At 35.5% G+C, this 17,976-nt stretch overlaps 1 protein-coding gene across 1 annotated transcript in view; it reads left to right on the plus strand.

Annotated features, from left to right (window-relative positions):
- Positions 1-17,540, plus strand: part of LOC132098580 (membrane-associated guanylate kinase, WW and PDZ domain-containing protein 2-like) — a 33,105-nt gene extending 15,565 nt beyond the window's left edge. The window contains exon 5 of the mRNA XM_059504645.1: positions 17,150-17,540. Coding sequence (XP_059360628.1) covers positions 17,150-17,211 — 62 coding nt within the window. The 3' untranslated portion in view covers positions 17,212-17,540. The remainder of the gene's footprint in view (positions 1-17,149) is intronic.
- The last annotated feature ends 436 nt before the right edge of the window (positions 17,541-17,976 follow it).

A 17,976-nucleotide genomic window follows, 5' to 3' on the forward strand; every position in this document is an offset into this window, starting at 1 on the left:
AGTAATGAGAATGAAGCACTGTATTTTGCCAGGTTTAGACACTCTGTTTACAGTGATTAGAATTGGAGAAATAAAATAAGTTAGATTTCCAATACAATGTCAGAACTCATCTCTGAGGGTTCACAAGAAAATAGGAAAAATTAAGTGAAGAAGAGAAAGATCTAGAGAGGCATCTTGAGAGTTTTTGGTTTATTATGTCTCTCCTCGACTGTATGTCAGTGCAGGTCAAAGGTTTCTGAGAGAGACATTAAATCCTTGTTAAGCCCCAGTGATCAGTATGCTGGATTACAGCCTCTGTGCACTTTACATACAGTATGAAGCACGAATGCACTCCTAAGCGCACACTCTCATAAGTACACATGCATAATCATTGTAGGAGCATGTCTGGTATTCTGCTAATTATACTGACTCCAAAAAGTTTGGGGAAATTTAATGAACACAAATGTATGAATGTCATTGCATTATATAACAAAATATCAAAGCAGCATTTGTTTTAAAGGATGGCAGAAACATACTTTTCAAGCAAAACATTTCACTGAAAACATTGCATACTTCACTTCAAATCATTGAAAAATTAAGTCAGTTTAAAACTAAAAACCTTGACAAAAGGGACTTCAAAATAAATGTGTTTTAAGGAATATCTCTACATTTATTTCCTTGTAAACTACAGTTTGTTTGATGGTATACCTAATGCAATGACATTGTGATATGTGTAAAGTCTCTGCAATTTCCAGGCTGCTTCAAAACTGGGCATTCAGCTCTATTGTTAGTCAGTTTGTTTGGACCAGTGAAGGGTACAGAGGTCATCTTGAGTAATTCCAAACTCTTTGGAGCAAATTACAGTAAGACTATCCGTATTCATTCATTTGATGTCAATGTGCTGTGATTTGTACTTACAAGTAAAGTGTAATGAAACTACATGTACATTTTGTTTAATAGCATTTGTGTTTGCAAAGGCACTGACCCACAACCAGGGTGTATGTTTTGTTTCTGGTACATGTCGGTAGACACACTTCTGTGGCACTAACAGAGTCAGCGTGCTTGAAGGTCATTTACGGTCACTTGAATATGAATATGGCCTGATGTCCCATACATCAGCAATCTGTCCCATTCTTTTCCTCATCATATTCAGACAGACTGCACAGTGAGCCCTGAAATGCTAAACAGCCTGTAGCATCACGCTACCATTCGAGTTTAACATCCGTCTGTTCAAACATGCCATGAATGACATAAGGAGGACAGAAGATGATTTGCACAAACCAACAGTTTCTCTCGCAGGGTCAGTTTTATTCAATGCTGCTTCCATCTGTATTTATCTGCACCTCTTCCTTTCTTCTGTCCTTTTGATGCGCTATATGCCAAGTTTTCTGAAGCCATACAACTTATTTAAGTGAGGAAAAAATCTCATTATTCACTAGACAAATTAACATCTGAGTTTGTAAGAGGAGATCTTTTCAATTAATGGGTTTATCCTATTAAAAAAAAAAGATTAATTGACTAATCAGTTCTGAGTTCAACTGATTCAGTGATTTAGTCACAAATTTAGATTTTGTTATTTTCAGTTTTCATGATAAAATGTTAGGTTTTAGTTTGGGATTTTAATGTTGGAGTTAGCAATAGGGTTTGAAATAGGAGTCGGTGCTGAGGGATAAGATCCATATTAGACTAAGGGGAGGGAGTAAGGAGTTTGGTTGGTTGGATCATGGTTAGAAATGGGGTTAGTTCTAGATTTTAAAGTTTGGGATTGTGGTCAAGGTCAGGGTTCAGTAAAAAGTGCAGGGAGATCATGATGGATTTGACTTGAGGTTTGGAATTGGAGTTGGTGCTGAGGGTTGGGATCTAGGTTAATAGGAGAAAGGGACGGGAGAGCAGAGTTTGGGATTAGGGTTAGATCAGTAGATTTAGAATTTAGGGAGTTGGATTCAGTGAAAGGATCAGGAAGTCCATGATGGATTGGGTTGGGGTATGGCATTGGAGTGCGACCTGAGAGTACGAATCCAAATGAAGGGGTGGGAGTAATTGTTTAAGATAAAGGATAGAAATAGGGGTTGGATTTGGAATTTAGGTTTTTTGGTCAGGGTTCAGTGAAAGGACCAGGGAGTCCGTGATGGATTTAGGTTGCGGTCTGCTGTAGGAGTTGACACTGAGAGTTAGGACCAGGTTAGTTGAAGGGATGGGAGTAATGGACTTGGGGTTTGGGATAAGGGTTAGAAATAGTGGTTTGATTTAGAATTTAGAGGTTAGGGTCAGGTTTAGGGGTTAGGTACAGGGTCCAGTGAATGAATCATGGAGTACACAATGGATTTGGACTGTGGAAACATGTTCATCCATCCATTCGTTCTCTAAATCACATGTCCTGTGTAGGGTCGTGAGGATGTTGGAGCCTATCCCAGTGTTTCGGCCAAAGGCAGGCAAACAATCTGGATGGATGAATGCTAATGTCCTACTTTGCTAAACTATGTGAGTCAGTCACATAAGGTGTAGCTCACTCACACGGGGAGATGTTTAATGCCAACATTTAAAGGCTTTTCTATGAATCCAATCAGTAGAACGGTTCAGGAGCATTTAGACAGCCTATTATACGCCCTAATAAAACTGTCAGTGTTTCAGTGAAATGATGTGCCACTTCTTAATGTGCTGCAGTTTGGCCCAACTGTCTCACCACTGGACACTGGACTGAGACTCTCTGTCTCTTTTATTATTATGCCAATTTTCTTTATCCCTGCTGATCGATTCTCTTCTTGGCTTCTTTTGATCTTTGGTGTGGAAGTCTAAAGCTAAATCTCAAGGCTTCTCTATAGTGTAACAGTGGGTTGATTGTTTATAAATGTCTCATTCATAATGTCCAGATGGTGATGTGGTTTTACTGCCAGATCTCTTTGTCTTTGCAATCATTTCACTGTCCCACATGTCTAGCACTCTTCACTTGTGAAAATGCCCTTGGCTGCTGATTTAAGTGCATTTTGGCATGTTCCTCTGGAATGGTTATCAGTTGGATCTGTCTTTGAAGAGCAGCTCATGGATCAGAGTCTTCAACCAGACAAAAACCCTTCCAGAGCGCCATCTGCCGTTTCAATGACTGGCTTATTAAGTGAAGATCTTGTTGTTATCAGATAATTGTTGCACTGAAATGTCCCTGGGAGCGTCACTATGACAGCTTTAGTATGACAAACAGCTCAACAGAATATTGGTTATGATGCCCAGAAACAAAACAAGTTTTCCAGAAGAAATTAGTTAACTCTTTAGTATAAAGATCAATTCTCACTATTAACTAGTTGCTTATTAGCATGCCTATTATTAACATATTATGCATCTATATTCTACATTCCTAATCCTTCTCATACCTAAACATAACAATTATCATACTGACTATTAATAAGCAGCAAATTAAGAGTTTATTGAGGAAAAACTTGTAGTTAATGGTTTGTTAATAGTGAGAATTGGACCTAAAAATAAAGGGAAAAATGATTACTTCATGTCTGAAATTAAAGAAGCCAAATTAATTTTTTGTAACTATTGTCCATGCTGCATTAAAAAGCTTGACTTGTGATAACCAGGCCCACATAAAATCTGAAAACACACAATTCTGCAACAATCTGTTTATTTTGGCCAACATTTAGAAAGTTCTATATAACTATATATATATATTGTTTTGTTTTTCACAGTACTTTCAAAAAGCTTATCTATATACAGTATATCTATAAAGGCATGTATTTAAATTTATATGCACATTTTTAAAAAGACAGCTCAGCACCAAATAAAATTAAATAAATAATAATAAAGAAAGGTTTTAGTGTATTTTGCTAATGGTGACTAGATTTTAAAGCTGAAGCGTGTGGTTTCTGCCCTACTACTATATTGTTTTAAGACTGGTTTGCCTTAGATTCTCATTGGTTTTGCTTGTCAGGATGCTCAGAAATCAACCTTCAAAAAGCTCTGAATATTAAGCTGGGATAGAAGAAAGTATTTTAATGTAGAAAACCCAATACTCTTCAGCTCTAATTTATTGTCAGGTTTTATTTTTGACACATTTGTCAAGTTTATATATTTGAGTAATTTAGACGGTTACACAAGGTGGTGAATATCATTCAGTCTTGTGCTTCCTGTCTCACTGTTGTCATGGCCACCAGTTAAAGCATCTGCTATTTTGGTTGTACTGTAGCTGGTGTTTAGAGGAAATGTTCTGTCTAGCTTGGTGTGTGTGTATGTGAGAGAGTATGCTTGCACTATTTAAATTACTTTTCAAAGCTTGCATTAATATCTTATATGGTGTGATCAATCCAGCTTATCAGTTATCCTCTTCGCTAGCAGCTCTATCCATCCTAAAGTATGTGTGTGTTCTGGTATATAAGGTTTATTAGGACACAAATGTGTATAATGACATTGGTACTACAACCTAATCATGGTTTATGAGGACAATTCCTGTGTCCCCATAAACCATAATTCTTAAAATAAATATTAAATGGTGTTTTATGAAATAAAAAAATTGCTAATAGTTTTATGTGAGGGGTAGGTTTAGGTGTAGGGTTGGTGTAGTATGATAGAAAATACAGTTTGTAGAGTATAAAAACCATTACGCCTATGGAGAGTCCCTGTAAACCACATATACAAGACACGTGTGTCTGTATGTGTGTGTGTGTTTGTGTGTGTTACAGAAGCAGATGACACTTAGCTGGTTGAGGAAAACAAACGCCTCTCAGCGTCTCATCAAAGAGCTAATTAGTTCCAGCTCTACTTATATTCTCATTAGCTGATTTATAGCCATTAACTCAGATATAGGCATTGGACTATTGGCTTACCAGACACACGCTTCACAATTTCAAAAGGAGCTTATGGGGACTTGACAGTGGATGCAAATGTATATATTTAAATACATGTTATTGAATATTCAGTATTTAATATTGCTATATTTGCAACACTCCATATGTGCCGTTTGGTACATATATTGAATATATTCTACATGTAACTTCATTCCTTGAGGTGCTCAGAAGTCAGACTGCTGCCTACTGGGTCTGTGTGTATATTATAAATAAATGAAGATTAATGCTCCCCATCTGATCTCTGTGCTGCTTAAATCTTGTTGGGTTAATGAAATGAAACTCAGTCATAAAGTAACAACTATATGGTAAGCAAGTCACTGATTTGTGGCAAAGTGGACATCAGGTGTCCTGAGTGTCCACAGCATAATTTTATCAGTATGCGCTAGAGCTCCCACGTGAAAGGCTGGAAGAAGATATCATTATGCTTAAAATCACAATATACAGAAAATCGCCATTGTCCAAATGAATTCTTGGCAATGGATATTACTAATCAAAAATTAAGTTTTTATATATTTACAGTAGTAAATTTACAGAATATCTTCATGTAACATGATCTTTACTTAATATCCTTATGATTTTTGGCATAAATGAAAAATCAATAATTTTGACCCATACATTGGCTATTGCTAAAAATATACCCCAGAGACTTAAGTTTTGTGCTCCAGGTTCACATATATATATATTATATATATATATATATTAAATTGAAATATAACAGCAGGAGCATCAGCAGCGACAACAATAATAATAAATAAATAAATTAATTATTAATGATAATGATATTAAATTTGATCATAAATCATAATTAACCTTTATGACAAGTTTGCCCTGCTATATTCTCCTTGTTGTCCAAACACATATGAAAAGAATCTTTCTATACTGTAAGATCTTCTCTCCCTGTTGTCAACCTCCCCTCATGTGATCACCAATTAGTGAATAGAAAATTTGGAGAAGTAGGTAACTCTTCCATTATTACCAGATGGCAGGATGTTGTGGGACACATTTACTGATAGAAGCCTGACTGGATTGGGTTTTCTCCTAGTCTCACCTGCATCATACACATTTACGGCATTTGATGAATATTATTAGCACAATCTGCTTTATATGCGTCAAGGATGTTGCAGAATCTAGGACGTGATTATTTGAATGCATCATACAGTGTTTGCCAGTGCAGGTTCAAATTGGGCGAGATATTTAATAACCACATCAGTGAGCTGATTGAGACTTGTGAAGTGATGTGAACTACATTAGGAATTGAAATTCGAGGGTTGTTATTCACTGACCTTTTCTGTTTGCTGTGTTCATTTATTGTGATTTATAGCCATCGACCACCATGCTCCAACAGCTCCTGTTTTTTTTAGCAAAGCACTTCTTTCAACAAATGCTTTTATTTCTTTTCTTTTCTTTTTTTTTTGTAAAGTATGTTTTCATCTTTTTGCATCAGAAGACCATTTGATTTAAAACCCAATGATGAGTTATGATATGACTTGTATATGTGCTCTCCAGAGCACTGTTTCATTAATTTCTCTGTCTATACAAATGGAGCACAATCAAGCCACTTTCCTTTCCTTTCAGCTAGTGTCACTGATTTCTTGCTCAGTCTTGGTCATTGAAGCAGCCCGGTTGTGCTTGTGCCGGAAATGGAAGAAAGAGTTAGCAGTGTGTGATTTTTTTATTTCGATTTGAATTTAGTATGCATTAAAATACTTATTTTGTGTGTGGCGGCTGCATGTCAGATTCTTTATGTAGGCTGTACGTCGGAAGATTCTGAGTTTCCAGCCTGGTCTTATTTTTTATATGTAGGTATATGTACATAAATTATATACTGTACATTATATATTCTTTTTTTTTCTTTTCTTTTTTTTTTGCATGATTAGGTATGCTGATGTGAACAGTGTAGTCAAACTGACATCAGCCAAAATGTGAAGTGTTACATATTTGCAAATTTATATAACAATTAGGATTGTCAATGTTAAAATAATTTAACGTAATTAACACAAAACTACTGAAGTACAGTTTCTATTCTAACCCTTTAACCCAGTTTTGCTTATTTGTTTGTGATCAGATCGTTTTAAACCACTAAACTCTGGGAAGTTTTTCAGAATAACCAGCATCTCACTGGTAAAGTTATATTGGATGAGGATTGCAATCAAAGCAATGATTACTTGTATCCAATTCACTAGTTAATTTTTATTGGATGAGGATTGCAATCAAGGTAAAGACGATTGCGATGATGTACAGGAGTCGTACAGTAAACATGCTTGAGTATTATATATATATAACAAACCATGTATGAGGGCTCTTTTTTTTTTTTTTTTCGAAAGACATCCAATTTTATTTTAAAAAATAACTTACAGAAAATACAGTTTTGTGAAAATCACCCTTCAGTCACTTCAGTGGTTTACTTTGCTGGATATGGCAAATAATGAAAAAAATTTACATGTTAAACAAAATAAAGGGTGTATGCTTAATTTCATGATTAATCTCCTCAAAAAAAGGGTGTGATTAATACGATTTAAAAATTGAAACGCCCTAAATCTAAACATAACCACTTTTCAAAAGAAAAAATGTATTTTTATGCATTTTCAACATAATCAGAATATTTGTTAAATTTAATGGTTAAATGTTACGTTATCATAAAAGTCATTCACTTTAAAGTTATTCTTGTTCACAATTGTCCTTTTTTTAGGTATAACAAGGTAGCGCTAGAAGTCATAGAACAGAATAAGATGTTTAACAGTTTTAAATCCCATTGATCACAAATACATAAATAAATAAACCCAATTGATTAACCAATTAATTCCATGGATTAAACGGTTAGTTCACCGAAAAATGAAAATGATGTAATTTATGACTCACCCTCATGTCGTTCCAAACCTGTGAGACCTCCGTTCATCTTCGGAACACAGTTTAAGATATTTTAGATTTAGTCCGAGAGCTTTCTGTCCCTCCATTGAAACTGTGTGTACGGTATACTGTCCATTAGGGATGTCCCGATCAGGTTTTTTTGCCCTCGAGTCCGAGTCATTTGATTTTGAGTATCTGCCGATACCGAGTCCCGATCCGATACTTCTATAATACATTAAAAAAAGAATAAAGAAGAGCAAAAAAACAGATCCAGGATGTTCAATAAATTACATTTTGAAATATATTCAAATATAAAACAGCTGTTTTAAATAGGCTAGTAAAAATATTTCAAAATTTTACTGTTTCGCTGTACTTTTGATCAAATAAATGCAGGCTTGGTGAACAGAAGAGACTTCTTTAAAAAAAAAAAACATTAACAAGCTTACTGTTCAAAAACTTCTGACTGGTAGTATAGGCAATTAAAATTTTTCTCTTATTTTCTAGCTTTTAATTGGCTTAGAAATCTATAAATGCTGGACAATAACAAATAATAATGATTTGTTTATATACTACAAACACTGTTTATCGCATAATAAGGCAGAATAGTTTCTATACTGTAATAAATGCTATGTCAATTAGCACTGCATTGTTCATATACTTTATTTATCACCTGCTGGAGATGACTTGGCAATTTATTGTCTTGTTCGTATATTAATGTCTTTGTGTTTGTATAAGTTTCTGTTATCCTGTGAAAACCACAGCGATAGCTGGACGCTTTTGTCCATATTAGGAGTTTCCTGATATGACTATCAGCGTGAGAGCGCGCTCCGGCTTCTAGTATGAATGATACGCACAATGCATGAGAGTTTAGCACTCTGTGATGTTCATCTCGCTGTATTCTGGGTCCGAATGAAATATCAGGTCATGCACAGACTATCCTGTTTCTTGAGTTTGAATCTATATTTATTCACACCATCTCTTGAAAACAAAGTGATGTCATGCCGCACGCGTTGGTGTTTCTGTGTGGAGTCAAAAGGGTCTAACTCTATGCCACCGCATAACTAAAGATGTATTAAAAAATAATGAGAATATATATCCGAGTCCTGATCAGGAGGTAACATCCGATTCCGATCGAGTCTGAAACCACGCGATCGGGCCCGATTTCCGATCACGAGATCGGATCTGGACATCCCTACCATCCATGTCCAGAAAGGTAAGAAAAACATCATCAAAGTAGTCCATGTGACATCAGAGGGTCAGTTAGAATTTGTTGAAGCATCGAAAATACATTTTGGTCCAAAAATAGCAAAAACTAAGACTTTATTCAGCATTTTCTTCTCTTCTGTGTCTGTTGTGAGCGCGTTCACTGCAGTTAAGTGATATCCGGTTCGCGAACGAATCACTCGATGTAACCGGATCTTCTTGAACCAGTTCACCAAATCGTACTGAATAGTTTGAAATGGTTTGCGTCTCCAATACGCATTAATCCACAAATGACTTAAGCTGTTAACTTGTTTAATGTGGCTGGCACTCCCTCTGAGTTCAAACAAACCAATATCCCTGAGTAATTCATTTACTCAAACAGTACACTGACTGAACTGCTGTGAAGAGAGAACTGAAGATGAACACCGAGCCGAGCCAGATAATGAACAAAAGATTGACTCATTTTAGATTCAAGAACTGGTTGCATTGGTTTTCGGATCACCAGTAGTGATGGGAAGTTCAGTTCTGTTCCGCATACCGGTTCTTGGACAGTTCGATTCAATTAACCGGTTGAAGAAAACAGTTCACCGGTTCTTTTGCGCGCGATGTAATGGCGTCATTTGCGATGATTGCCCTTGATTCAAGCCTTCGGTTTACTCGCGCTCATAACATTAGCACAGAATCAGTTCACAATCAATCACCAAAAGAATCAGTTCGGTTCAGACGCTCTGTGTGTCAGTCTGCTTCACACTGAATCACACATGCGCAGTATCATCAGCTCCTCGATTCTCAAATCAGACGTGTCTGACAGAAATGGTTCTTGACTCAAGAACGAGTCATTATCTGGCTCGGCTCAGTGTTCATCTTCAGTTCTCTCTTCACAGCAGTTCAGTCAGTGTACTGTTTGAGTAAATGAATTACTCCGGGATATTGGTTTGTTTTAACTCAGAGGGAGTGTCAGCCACATTAAAAAAGTTAACAGCTTAAGTCATTTGTGGATTAATGCTTATTGGAGACGCGAACCGTTTCAAACGATTCAGTTTGATTTGGTTAACTGGTTCAAGAAGATCCGGTTAAATCGAATGATTCGTTCGCGAACCGGACATCACTACACTGCAGTGTTGTGAACGCGCTCTTACCCTTATGGACATGGACACTATACCGTACACACACTTTCAATGGAGGGACAGAAAGCTCTTGAACTAAATCTTAAATATCTTAAACTGTGTTCCGAAGATGAACGGAGGTCTTTTGGGTTTGGAACGACATGAGGGTAATCATTAATGACATAATTTTAATTTTTGGTGAACTAAACCTTTAAATATTCAAAGATTATTTATAGAGAGGATTTGTAAACATCTATATCTGTAAAGTTGTTCATATGTAAATGATTTGCATTTTAGATTATGTCAGTATGTGAATAATGTATGTTTTAGTGTCTAGGAAAACATAATTTTAATGTACAGTACATGCGGTATAACCAAGTTTCCAGTAAAATACATGGGAATACTCATGACATCAATTAGAATTTAGTGTACATTAAACTTTTTATTTTGTAGGAGTGAGCATGTCAGATTCTTTATGTAGGCTACTCATCCAAAAAGAGTGAAGGACTATTTCTGATTTATTTATCTTACTGATCTTTTCTACATCAGAAGTTCAATATAGTGACTAAAATGCTAACATAATCGCTATTTTAATCACAATCAACCTGGAGCCTTAAAGAGCAAATATACTGTTCTGACCAGTGTTATTTAGTGTAATTTAGTCTTAGTCACAGACTTTTGACTAAAAAGCCATTTAGTTTTAGTCATATTTTAGTCATCTGAATTGTTTTAGTTTTAGTCTCGTTTTAGTCGTCTAAATGTCATAAGATTTTATTTGACTAAATCTACAGTAGTCGGCTAAAATCTAATGGGTTTAAAGGCAGGGTAGGTAAAAAAATGTATAAAAAACTTTTTTTCCAAATTTGTTTAAACTTTATTTATATATCAATACATAATTAAAATGTAAGTACTCTGAAAAAGAAAGTATAAAAATCGAGTGACTGTAGACCTCTCACGACTGTTTTAAAGACAGCTCATTATTTCCATTCACTCCACCCCCTCCCTTCTGTGCTCCTTCCAAAGCCTCTACTACGGCTCGCTAAGTAATGTTATGTTAGCTATATTACGCAGCTACGTGTGCTAATGACACATGCTTCATGAAAAAAATATGTATGATCAAAATACAAAAAGAAAGATTTACCTGTCCAGCAGAAATAAAGCCATCAAGGAGTCACTTTTCAGCCCCTTGAGTTCCCTCAGTTCTCGCCATCGCTGGAAAGCCACGTCACGCCACGATATTAACTCGCGTTTTATTTCTTTGTTTATCCAAAGACTTTTTGTTCATTGCCTTTTCTTGTACTGTTACTGTCTTCCTTTTTTGCCTGGTTTGCCTTCACTAACTGCGTAGGCTGGTACTGTGAAATTTGCTTGCTGTTTCTCTGCCATTGTTTTGGTAGTATTCCTAGGATCCGTGCCTGTTGAATTCCTCAAATCAAACGTGCACGCGCAAGTGGGCAGGTCATGTGTGGCAAAAGGGTGGTTGCCATGGTTGCGAGAGAGTGACAGTCGCCTAAGCCAATCCTATGTTTCGTCCCGAAATGGAAATAATGAGCTGTGTTTAATACAGATTAAACGGTCTAGAGTCACTCGATTTTTATACTCTTTTTATCAGAGTACTTACATTTTAATTATGCATTGATATATATAGAAAGTTTAAACAAATTTGGAAGAAAGTTGTTTATACATGTATTACCTACCCTGCCTTTAATTAGTGTAATACCTTTATAAAGCATTTCTCTAAAATTTCATTAGAAAGGTTTGGTATTAAGGTTTTATCATGCAGTATAGACACATATTTAACGGTTTTGACACGACATGCCTTTATTATTAAAATTCATTAAAACCAATTCTCATAAAGAAATAAGAACATGGTCCTCCATTCAATTAAATACCAATGGTTATATAATCATTCATTTTTTTTAACAACTTACCATGTTCTTCATAAATTTAAAATAATCGTTATTAGGGTTACTAAAGTTATTCAGTCAGGAGCAGTGATTGATTTTCTCTCTTTCTTTTGTTGCTTGATTAACATAAAATAACACATACAACAGAACATAAATTAGGCTTCAGTCCCTTTAAAACCAAATGCACGGGTGTTTTTATACTGATACAGATCTGATATTCTCCAAACTGTTTACGCTCACTTGAGATGTAATTGAGTGTGTTTCTCCATTCATTTGACGCGAAAGAGAACTGTATTCAGTCGTGGGCAGAGTGAGAGGCACTTTCTGTGCGTACGCTTTGGGTTTGTGCTCTCAGAAACCTGGCCGAATTGAGTTTTGTTTTGCATTGTCATGTTTTTCAAATTCATCCATATGCTCTTCTCTTACTCCCAGATATTGACATCTTTTTAAGTTTTATGAAATGTGCAGCAAGTGTATGCTAACTTATGTCCACCGTATAGATCAGTAGGCTTCTACAGTCCAAATGTGTGCATCTAACCTCTGAATCTCTTACCAAATTGTAACTTTCTAACCTTTTTGTCTCATTTTTATTCGTTGACGAAAATGTCAGTTGACTTTTGTCATAGTTTTTGTCATTCAAAACAAGTTTTGATTTCGTTTTCGTCTCATTTTCATTGGTGAAAAAATTTAATTGATGAAAATTATTTGTCAATGAAATGAACACTGCTTCTGACAAGCTTATAATGATATCAGTAGTATTTTCAAATATGTATTATTTATTTTACATATACATTTTTATTAAAATAATTTAGAATCATAAAAATCTATTTTTTTTATTAGCAATAAATTTAACCAAAAATAAATAAATTAATTCACAGCAATCATATTCTTATAGGGGTCATGTGATGTTGCTAAAAAGAACATTATTTGGTGTAATGAAATGTGTTTATGTGGTTTAAGATTCACAAAACACATTATTTTCCACATACTGTACATTATTGTTTCTCCTCTATGCCCCGCCTTACGAAACATGTCGATTCTTACAAGGCTCATTGGTCTGAAATATGACTGGACTATGCTTCATCCACGGTGAAAGCTGATTCAGCGATCCAAGTTGATGTATTTCCCCAGTGACCAGCACGGATCAGCTCCAGGAATGACGAAGCAGAAACGGTATCTTGTACTGGATACAGTTTGTAAATGTTTGTAAGTCAGAAGTCTTCACTTTTTTTTTTTTTTCATGGGAGCCGCTAGTGTTGTCAAAAGACCCGGTACTTCGGTACCAAGTCGGTACTAAAAAAATTTAAATGTGACGGTACCAGGTTTCTTTAAGTACCGGTAGTACCTAGGTCCCGTTCAAACCCGGATCAGCGCCATGATTTCCGCGAAGCAGAAACCGAGGACGGAATCTCAAAATCCAGTCATGAAAATGAAACTTACATTTTAATATGGACAGTCATGGAATTTGTCAAAGTTAGCATAAATTAATCAAATCAAATCTCCATATGGACCAGTATCTGTAAATGTTAAGCCGCAAAAGTTGTTTGAAATATGAATCCGTGTTCTGCGCGTCTCTGTGTGAATTAATGAATGGCAGAGACGTGCGGGTTTGTTTACTACATAGACTGAAGCGCATGACGCTTGCATTAATTTCAGCATCTGAGCTTCAGAGTTCTCTCTCCATCAAGCGATCTGAACTTTTCAGTTCATCTCAATGGACGCACAGCGCACCTGTATTTGATGCTCTGTAAACTCTTTGTGAGGGCACACGACTCACCATCGCTTTACTGATAGCGTTTCTCACACATGCAAAGAGAGAGAGCGAGAGTCTTACCATGCTGAATCGACACGCTATATGTAAACTATTCTTTGATGTCTTCTCTTGTCAAAATAATGGAGTTCATTTAGAATTATTCATATTCATTTTCGAACAAGCAGAAGACATACCGGTTTCTCCGGTAGTGGGCGGAGCTAATGCGCAAATGACAATTTCATTGGCTGGCGCTGATCTAGTACCGTCCCTGTTTTGATTTCAGCAAATCAGTTTGACCGAACGCAGACAACGTGATTAATATTCATGAACCCAGCAGCTCATCAATTCATAGTGCATTGTAAATACATTAGTATGGTAGTAGAATTAGTAGTAGTATTATCTTTTAATAATAATTAATATGATCTATTACTATTTTTTTACAGAAACCCTCAATGACCAAAAATATCTTAAGCATCACCACCAGTCTTAAGTTCAGTTAAAATGACAAATATGCATTCATTAGGCCTAAAAGTTAATTTTTACATAAAGGCATTGTGCTAGAAATATTACTATCATTTAGTAAAATGTATATGATACTGCAACTACTGTTGAAAAAAATTATAAAATTTTATTTTTTAAAGACATAAATCACAATATTTCTTCCATGTTTTAATTTTAATAGCAAATCCCCTTTATTTACCAAAAATAAAATGTGTTTAAATTTCATAAATTAAAAGACAAATTAAATTTGGGTGAAACTTGTTTACTGTTTTTCATAATTATATAACTTGTAGAAAAACTTTAAACACAATTGTAAATAAGTATAAAGAATGGCATTGGTTTTATTTTTAGTGCCAAAAATAGTTTTTTTTAATTAGCATATTTTTGTGTTTTGCTTTGGTACCGAAATTGGTACCGAGAACCGTGGATTTTCACTGGTATCGGTACCGAATACTGAAATTTTGGTACCATGACAACCCTAGGAGCCGCACTGATAGGGCAGAGTCGATCAGAGAGCCACTTTTACCGCAAAGTATCAAAACGTACATCGAGTCACAAACAGCATGTCTTTTATCAATCTGTGCAATGCAATGCAATACAAAAGGGGCTATCATTCTTTATCTTTTACCAGTCAAATTTGTCTGAAATTTAGACAAGATGATTTATAAAATAAATAAATAAAAAAGCAGTATTACCTTAAAGCTGGAAAGACCTTACGTTTATATATATATGTATATATATATATATATATATATCATGCATCTAAACGTCCAAGTGCACACTCAGCATTAAGAGCTGTTCAGATTAAAACTGGCAACTCCGCAGTGAGTCAGTGTCATGGACGTAGGACAGAGCAAGTGTAAATATATTTTCTGGTCTATATTTCCATCTTGTAATGCCACTGGTTTATTTTTAGTTTTTAAATATAAATTATTTGTAAATCGAGCAGACACTGTCTAACTGTGTCTACACTGGACGTGAAATATGTCGTGCCGCGCCTGCTGCGCTAAAAGTCGGTCTAAACTTGATGACACCACACTACAGTGTCAAATCATCTGAACGTAGTGTCGGTATATTTATACATAAATAGAACGAGGCATCAGTTTACTGATGGGGATCGTGTCGCATCACGCCATGTCCAGTGTAGACAACATCACTGGGTTCTATTGTCTTTTGTTTGGATCGTGCCACTCGTGTCCGGTGTAGACATGGTGTGAGTTATGTTATAGCCCTGCTTGTCTTTAATGTTTTTAGTAAATATTTGTATTGACTGCATGATCATATCGTATTAATTACTGCTATGCGGGCAACTAAAGTAAAGCTTAGCGAGTCGCACAACGAGTAACACTGCTGTAGGTTGCTTTTTGACCGGTGTGCTTTTGCTGCCACGGTCTTGTTCATTTCGTAGGGCGAAACATCTCTCTCACTCGCCAGCATGTCTCTGTGGCAGACGCGTGGGTGAGGGTTGAGCCCAACCGTAACTACGGGAGCCCTGAGTGTAGAGTCGGCGGATGTTAAAAAGAAAACCTATTTTTATTCAAACAAATCGATGTAAGTTACACATTTGAGTTAATCGATAAAATCGATTTATCGCCCAGCCCTAATATGGCCCCTTTAATTCTTTGTTAACTGTGCAGCTCTAGTATGTTTGTGCACTCTCTCTCTCTCTCTCTCTCTCTCTCTCTTCTCTCTCTCTCTCTCTCTCTCTCTCTCTCGCTAATTCCAAACAGGTAATTTGCATCGCCTTGTTCATTCCTGAAGGTCATCTGTGGTAAGACATGAAAGACAGAGAGGGAGAAGTTGAATGCAAAATGCTGGATGGCCTGTGTATGTGTGTGTTTGTTTTGTGCATTTCAAGGCCGATTTAGGAGGAGTTATTCATGGAAAATATTCATGAATTTGTCGTTTGATGTTTGGCGAGTATTGTTTAGCTATTAATACCAGAAGAGGTGCTCTACACTGCCACTGTTTCCTGTTTGTTATGATTAGAGTTCAGAAGCCTTGTGGACTTTCGCCTCCTCACAGCCAATGTTTTTCCTCCAGGGGGGAAATGGGAATTTGATGTGATGTGAAGATGCCGCTTGGTGCATTTTAAGCATCTTTCTGTCATTGGATTTGGTCGTTCTTTCATTGATTGCAACAGGAGACTTTTTTTGTCATCAAAAAGGATCAACAAATACAGTCCTTAGGGTCAAACATGTATATTTTACATTCAAATCTCTACTTTTCTCAACAGATACATGAAATATTCAAATAATAGCCACTTGTCCTCAAAGTGCAATTGCTTTTTGAGAGGAGCAAATTCTGAATTGAATAGATATTTGAATAGCTGCTGTCTGAACTGAGTTTTTGGTTGTAATACAGATGAAATGGCCTTGATTTTAAATGCTGTTTAATTTGTAATTTCACACTGAACCTATAGAGCACTTTAAAGATAACTTGTTTAACACTACTTAGAATTATTCAAATGCTTAACACCTCAACAATTTCAACAAGTTAAGTAACTTGGTAGAAATTATTTCAATGACTTACTTACTGAATCCAATATACAAAGAGACAGTCAGAAACAAAAAAGTGTCTAGATATTAAATATTCATGCTGCACTATTTCTAGGTCATTAATCAAATAGGCCGATTTGAACATTTTTGTATAAAAGTTCCTTCCATTGAAAGACATGCTGCTTTTGAAACATTCTCAAATTATTTTCCACAAAGTTGTATTAACATTTCATTTTAAATTAGAATTAAATTACTACATCTCAGAAATGGCTTTTGGACCCCACTTAGAAAAAAAAAGATACTAGCTAAAAATAAATAAATAAATAAATAAATGAAACTGCATCTACACAGTTGAGAATGTAGCTCAAGAGGGAACAGCTGCTGTCTAAACAAAATAATAAAAGGTTATCGGCTAGCTTTCTCATTTTCTTTTCTGTTTTGATTTGCTTAAAATTCCCACTTCAAATATAAAACTTAAGATCCAGCATGCTAAAGGTTTTGTTCTCCATTGCAGGTCACTTTTCACCTTGGAAGACTTCTAAACAGGTAAAAATGTATCGTATTCCAGCCCTCTGAATTTAATTAAAAAACTAACATCAACCATGTACTGTCAGTATTGAGTGATTAGATCACATCATACATTATACATCATCTGTATGCATAGCCATGACTGTTGAGCTTTACTACTAAGATGAATGCATAACAAAGGCTTTATTATATTGTTATAACATATTACCACTAACTGCACTGTACTAAACTTGCTTCATAGACACACCTATTTTTACAATATTTTTAAATAAATCAACCAATTTTAATAGAGCAAATAACATTTTCTAGTTACAAGTATAATTTGTTCTATTCAAATCTGTTTATGCTCAAGACAGCTAGAAATTGCTTCTTTTTTTGAGTGCAGAATTGTTTCACGTTGTTGTCTCATTTGTTAAAAGCTGTGGGGACCCCAGTTGAAATAAACGCATAATACAGCTGAGAACAAATCACTGCATTTTCACTAATCTTCTCTCACTAACCAGTGCACTGTGTAATGTGGCACGGAAAACCTTGACCCTCAGCAGCAGTCTGTCTCTGTAATGTTTTCTGATTCTGATCCAATTTTCTCAACTGTCTTGTCTGCTTGACTACAGCCTAAAGAAAAATGTTCTTCAAAGTTTGAACTGTATATGTATATTTTACGTGACAGAATAAGGGTTATGATGGTATGTAATTATTTGCAAATAAATCAAATGATTTAATAGGCAAAAATATTGTTTTCTTGTTAAATATATTTAACATATTAAATATATACATTTTAGTGAAATCTAGTTGTGCTCAGGTTGGCTAGAT

This window comes from Carassius carassius, chromosome 22 (assembly GCF_963082965.1).
Source record: "Carassius carassius chromosome 22, fCarCar2.1, whole genome shotgun sequence".
Classification (NCBI taxonomy): domain Eukaryota; kingdom Metazoa; phylum Chordata; class Actinopteri; order Cypriniformes; family Cyprinidae; genus Carassius; species Carassius carassius.